Source organism: Myotis davidii, unplaced genomic scaffold (assembly GCF_000327345.1).
Source record: "Myotis davidii unplaced genomic scaffold, ASM32734v1 scaffold370, whole genome shotgun sequence".
Taxonomy (NCBI): Eukaryota; Metazoa; Chordata; class Mammalia; order Chiroptera; family Vespertilionidae; genus Myotis; species Myotis davidii.
Genome location: NW_006288615.1, coordinates 6,499,112 through 6,505,869, shown reverse-complemented (window position 1 = coordinate 6,505,869; position 6,758 = coordinate 6,499,112). Strand labels below are relative to the sequence as shown.

Sequence of the window (6,758 nt, the reverse complement as noted above, 5' to 3'; positions counted from 1 at the left end):
TCCAGAACTGGACAGTGCTATTCATCAGGCATGGTGTCCGATTCCTCGCATCACCTTTCAACATCTCGTGGAGTCAATGCCAAAAAGGCAGCATTGAAGGCAAAAGGTGGCCCAATGAAGTACTGATGGGGTGGTCATAATAATCTGGCTGGTCATAATAATCTGGCCACTCAGTGTGTGTGTGTGTGTATACATGGTGTATGTTTTTTTTTCCATTGCAAAAATTTTGTTGCATTAATTGATTTTTGCTTAGATGGTCATTTTGTTGAAAAATAAGAAATATTTTAACATTATTGAAGTAATATGTGTTTAATATAGAAAATGCAGAAAAATGTGAAGAAGGAAATAGAAATCCCCTCTTTGCTACTTGTCACAGAGCTTCGCTTTGTGTGTTTGAGGGAAGCTGAATGGAGAGAGATACAATTGGGATCTTCTCCCTCATGGACTTTGCTGCCCTTTGCTTATTGACCTCACTATTCAGGAGCTCCGGATGTCTTTTATCCCACAAACACCTGCTGAGGTCCTGCAGTATATCAGGCAGGCCATGGAGCGCAACGCTTAAGGCAGCTCTTATCCAAGGAAGTCCAGTCCTGCTGCATCAGGCAGAAGTCACCAGGGGCTAAGGTGTGGGAGAGGCTGAGATGTGCAAGAGTGCGGCACTAATGGCCTGGAAGCCACACCCTGGGAGTTCTCAGGGGATGCTACAAGGCAATACCGTAGAGCAAAGCAGTGGGCATCCTGTGAGTTAGGCAAGGAGACCTGTCTGTCCTTGTACCTCTGTAATATCTATGACACCTGGTAGAGGCTACTTGCCGTCTCCACACTGTCTTCTATCAAAATGATATAGGCAATGTGACAGTATGAAGAAAGGGAATGCTTTTTGAAAAGACTGCAGATTTTCATTTTGAATTTTAAGTGGTAATTTTGGAACTTACGGTAGCTGCCAGTGCTGCCAACCTATGGCCTCAAATACCCAGATCTGCAACTTCTAGGGCCTTCGGTAGTGAGAAAAGAGTGGACTGTCGCCCTCTGGACTGTGAAGAGTCAAGATATTGAAGAGCATTGTCGGGAGAGATGCTGGAGTTCATCTGGAGGCAGGCTTGCGAGCAGGGGACTCAGGGTAGGAGCCCACACGCGTTTGCCCAGCCTGTGGCTAGCACAGTTTTTTCTTAGAATGCATTCTGTAGAGTCCTGATCCCAGAGGGCTCTCTGGGGGGGAAAAAGTTCCTTGGACAGTTTGGGAAAAGGTACCAGGTCCATGTCCTTCTTAAGGAATCTGATGACATTCATATGAATGTAATCCTCACTAGGTAAACCCATTGAATGTTTAACAAGTGTCATCAAGGATTGCTTATAGAATTCTTTTTACTTAGAACCCTGAAATTACTAGGAATTAGTGGTCCATGAAAACACTTTTGGAAACACTGGACTCATAGTAATAGTAGTAGTCACAACAAGGAAGAAGCAACATAAGCTACCATTTCTTTTCTATTTTTTATTGATTTCAGAGAGGAAGGGAGATGGAGAAACAGATAGAAACATCAATGATGAAAGAGAATCATTGACCAGCTGCCTCCTGCATGCCCCATAATGGAGATCGAGCCCGAAACCCAGGCATGTGCCCTGACCAGGAATTGAACCATGGTTCATAGGTTGACACTCAACTGCTGAGCCACGCCAGCTGGACATAAGCTACCAAGTTCTTCTGTGCTGTGTAGCAGACACTATTCTTAGCATTGGGCACCTGATGCTGACATGTCCACTGATCTCACAACGGAGCAGAGTGGGATCAATAGGGGCTGTTTGAATTCGAGGCCCAATGCTTAGATGCAACCTGGAAATTGTTGTGCTCAGTCTTCTGAAGCAGTTTCTATAAAAAGCGTCATGGATACCGTTGTTAAAATCATTCCTACTCAGATGTAAACGTGCTGAATCACTGGTGAGTGCTTAAAACTCTTCAAAATAGAAGACAAAACATTTAAGTTATGTATGTGGCTCATATTATATTTCTATTGGACAGTGATACTCTCAATAGTCAAATGGTCAGGACTTTTTCATCTTTCAGGTTTCAGTTTAAATGTCACCTATTCCATGAAGCCTTCTCTGACCACCCAGCTCAAGCAGCAACCTCCCCACACCTATACACACCCAACCACACTCACACTCACTCTATTCCATTACTTGGTTTCATCATTTTCATGGTCTGGAATGTTATTTATTTGCTATTTACAGATTTATTGTCTCCATTCTTCATTGAAATAGGACCGTTGCATCCCCAGTGCTTGAGTAAGTCCTGGATCGATGTTCAGTGAATTATCATAAACTCCGGAGAGGTCATCTTCTAGAAAACTTGCAAAGTAATTTTTGATAAAATTATGGAAATACACAGGCATATACACATATGAGATGTTCAGGGTAAAAACAAAAATATTAAATGTACTTTTTAAATTTGAATTTTATGTTAATAAAAGGAGCAGACATCTGCTCCTACCACAGAAGAGGTTTCCAGGTATGAGACGCCTGCTTGGGCAATCACATATTTTCTTACCTCAGCATTTGGAGCTGTCGCTGCCACAGCAGCTACCTTTTCTGAGATGAGATGCAGCAGGACTAAGTCAGCTTTCCCCACAGACTTTGTCTTTACACTTGCTCTTACTGCTGTGATATTAATGTATTTACACTTGCCTTCTCCTGAGTTTCACTTTGCTAAATCTCAACTGTGCTACATCTTGGTTTTCAGGCAGTTTTTTCTGGGTCTGATCTTTTATTTATCAGAAGCCAGACACCTCTTTTCACCACCCCACCCCCAGATGGCCCACAGGGTCCACCAGAGGAGGGAGCAGCAATTGTCTTGTTCTTTTATGGCATCTGAATCCAATTAGACCTGGGTTGTTAAGAGAGTGGATTAAACACTTCTGATGTGGAAATATTAAACCACAGTATCTTAACCACATTTAGCAAAATCGTGGTGGGTGAAGAACAACTGTTCTTAGTATCTACAAAATGCCATGCTGTCTGAGGCAGGTGAAGGAAATCCACGCAGGGAGCAAAGGTGGCCTTGCCCTGGGCCAACATGCGGTTGTTTAAATACAAGGAGAAAAGCTCGTGCAGTGGAAAATCCCAGCACACCTGACTTGGGAATGGGAACACGACTTACTCAAGCCGCAAAGAGCCGTACATGGGCGCTGTCTTGGGAAGGCAAAGCTGGTGGGACTCAGTGAGTGCCAGGGTGGAGGTGGGCCCAGAAAGCCAGCAGTGAGGGATGAACACAGACCTAAAGACCCCCTCCTTCCTCATTATCCTAAATACGGGATTGGAACCTCTTGGGATAGAGGGAGTATAACAGGGATTCGCTGTTTCTGTAAGGACTGGTGTGAGGTAGAGACTGGAGGTTTGATTTCTTCGGCTTGGGAAAGAAAGGCTGTCTTCCCAGGAATGGTGAGATAAGCATACGTGGTGATTCTGCAGCTGTGGGCCTTGTGGCCAGTTCGCTTCCCTGCTTTGGTTTCCTTACCTGCTGCATGGATTCGATAGCAGCATCTACTTCTTATCATGTTCATGGAAATCAAGTGAGTGAAAACATAGGAGTCTAGCTGCCAGGCATGGCTAAGTGCTGTAAGAGTGTTTGCTGTTATCAGTATTCTCTGTGAGCTATGTGGATGTTTTACTGGTTCAACTTGTTTATAGAAGATGTTGTGGAAGGGCCCTTAAGGATAAGACAATGAAGTAGACATCCCTCTCCCCTTTGGAGCGGTTACTTTATGTTCTGGTCCAATGCGGTCAGAGGGGGCGCTGAAGGGACAGTGCGGGAAGCAGGGCCCCTTCCCGGTTCCTTCCTCCTGTTCACTGGGCACCTGTGCTGTGCAGGGCGGTGGTGCCCGCTTCCAGCCACGTTTGCTCCCATCCCAGCCCCCATCTCCTGCCTGCTGGCGTCAGCCCCCTGGCACCCCCAGTGGGTGGTGCCTCCAATCAGATCTCAATCACAGTTTGTCCCTTCCTTGGATCTTCTCCCTTTTTCATTCTTAGTTAGTTAATCCCCTATTAGAGATCAATCAGTCTTTTTTAAAAAATACACTTTTATTGATTTCAGAGAAGGGAGAAAGAGATAGAAACATCAATGATGAGAATCATTGATTGGCTGCCTCTTGCACACTCCTTACTGGGGATCGAGCCTGCAACCCAGTCACATGCCCTTGACCAGAATCGAACCTGGGACCCTTCAGTCCCCAGGCCGATACTCTATCCACTGAGCCCAAACAGGCTAGGGCAGGTTACTCATTCTTCATGTTACATCCCCTGTTCAAATTACTGGGAGGTTTGTGTTGTTGGGCAGGACCCTGACTAAATCCACTGTATTCTTGAAAGAACTTGGAATGCGTAATGCTCATTAAGTAGAATTTCAAATTTAGAAATCTTTTTTGTCATTGTTAATCCTCACCAGAGAATATTTTTTTCTATTGATTTTTTTTAGAGAGAGTGGAAAGGAGGGGGAGACAGACACACACACAGAGAAACATCGATGTGAAAGAGAGACATTGAAGATTGGTTGCCTCGAACCTGCAATGGGAGTACATGCCCTTGACCGGAATCTAACCTGTGACCCTTCATCTGAGGGCAGATGCTCTAATCACTGAGCCAAATTGGCTAGGGCCAAACTTAGAAATCTTTTGAAGCCAATCATTGTAAGATCTGCTCTAACAAATCATAGGTAAATATAAAACAACACTGTGTGGAGAGTTGCGGTTTTCATGTTAGCAGTGAAGAGTAGGTTTCTGTGTAAAAGCATTGATTTTGACTATGTAGCAGCTATAGTGGGTCTGTGGGCACGGATGTGTATTGGTGATGGGATGATTTTATCTACAGAATACTGAGAAGAGAGAGAGCTGAACTGTACAGTGTCCTTGTCACAGGAGACACAACTTCTCTCCCACCTAGCTGCAAGCAGCCTGTATCCTGGATCCACACGGTGGGTGCTGGGGATGCACCCAGGTGAGCTCTAGCACTACGTTGTGAGTGTATCCTCAACTTTATACACCCAGTTCACGTCCCCTACCCCAGAGTTCTCCAAGTGCCAACAGTACATACAGTTGGATGGTATGTCTTTCTTGGTTTGCACTTGCTAATATTCTGACAAACTGTCCTACTTAACCAGCTTTGTTTGAAAAACAACATATACAAAGCACACACAAAAATCAACAAGTAGCCAAACTTTCTCTACTTTCGTCCTTGAAGATATCATAGTTATCTCCACTCTGGTCTATGACTTCTTCAGTTTATTTGTTATCCTAAGAACACCGATTCTTATAGGTACACTATTCTCTTTTTTTAATTTTTATTTAAAAAAATTTTAGTGTTGACATTCTTTCAGGAGTCCACCCCCACCCCCACTATTCTTATTCACTGTGAATATACCTTTTTTTTAAAAAAACAAAAAACAACAGGGAAAGAAAAATGAATTGATATGTTTAAAAAAATAAAAAGGATGAGCTCAAACATACAGAACAATTAATATAAAATAGTTAAGTATCTTTCTCAATGGGAAAAAAAATCCACAGTCTAAAGTCTTTCAACCTCTCATTTTTTAATTTTTCTAATAGTACATTCTTTAAAAGAAGTTAACAACTTCAATTCCAAATATAAGGATTAAATAATGCAAATGAAAAGCTATCATTTTCAGTAAGCTATTGCCAAATTCCCTGGAAAAAAGTACTCTTATGATTGAACGGATGCAAAAATCCCTTAGAAAAGCTTCATTTGTTGCCTGTAAAGAGTCTTCTTAAGGTCACTTTTACGCCTAGACCACTCCCTTGTTTCTAGTGAAAGAGTTTCGCTTGGTAATGGCTTGTGGTTCCACAGTGTTCGTGTGTGAAAAGCGTAGACTAAGAGATACTACTGAAACCGCTCCAATCGTAGATTCTGCCATGAAAGAAAGTCCCAACCGTAACATTTCCCCTTATTTTCAGCAAGACACATGAAAAGAAAACTCAAGTCCCACTTTAATCTTTACTCAGATGACCATTTTAAATGGCATGAAGAGGCTGCCGTGCTGTCGGGTACTGACCCCTACGGGCCCAGTGTGCTTATCAAATGACCTGCAGGTTGTGGGTGGCGCCCAGCTGGGTAGGGATCTGCGGGTCTGCGGACGGAGGCATCGAGGCTGCTGGGGCTCCTGCGGCTGAGTCCTCGGGTGTCCTCTCAGAAGCAGGAAAAACAGCAGCTCCCAGACAGGAACGGAGAAAAAGCTTGTGTACCAATGCTCTCCAGGCCCAGCCAGGCTCCCGTGCGGGGCTGGCGCTTACTGCTGGGATAAGAGCGCACTCCTGTTCGCTTTCATTTTTTCCAGACGCTTCACTAAGTGGCCATTGCTCACCTCCAGCTCTTCGGTTTTGTCCAGTGCGGAGCGGAGCTGGGAACAAGGAGGAGAGGCAGCTTTGAGGATCTGGCTTCCTCCAAACATAACAGGATTAACAAGACCGCAGTCCTCCCGGAAACACAGTTTAACCTGGACCCACTGCGATCCCCACATCCATACTCACATGCATGTGCGAATGCACGTTTTTAAATTTAAATAGGCTCAGGATCCTGGCCTCATGAGCAACTTCCTCCTCTGAAACAACTAGACCCCAGACACGGAACAAGCTTGGGGATCATGGTGTCACAAAAGGCAAACAGGAGCTGACCCAGGCCCGCTGGAGGAGGTGGTCTCCACAGCCCTGGCAGCCAGGGGCAAGGCTTCTGCAGGCAGAAACCAAAGCAGG

At 44.5% G+C, this 6,758-nt stretch overlaps 1 protein-coding gene across 3 annotated transcripts in view; it reads right to left on the bottom strand.

Moving 5' to 3' along the window:
* Positions 1-5,561: 5,561 nt before the first annotated feature.
* Positions 5,562-6,758, bottom strand: part of LRRFIP1 (leucine rich repeat (in FLII) interacting protein 1) — a 78,355-nt gene continuing 77,158 nt past the window's right edge. For all 3 annotated transcript variants that reach the window (XM_015561911.1, XM_015561912.1, XM_006760490.2), the window contains one exon: positions 5,562-6,406. In XM_015561911.1, the coding sequence (XP_015417397.1) occupies positions 6,296-6,406 (111 nt within the window). In that variant the 3' untranslated portion in view covers positions 5,562-6,295. The remainder of the gene's footprint in view (positions 6,407-6,758) is intronic.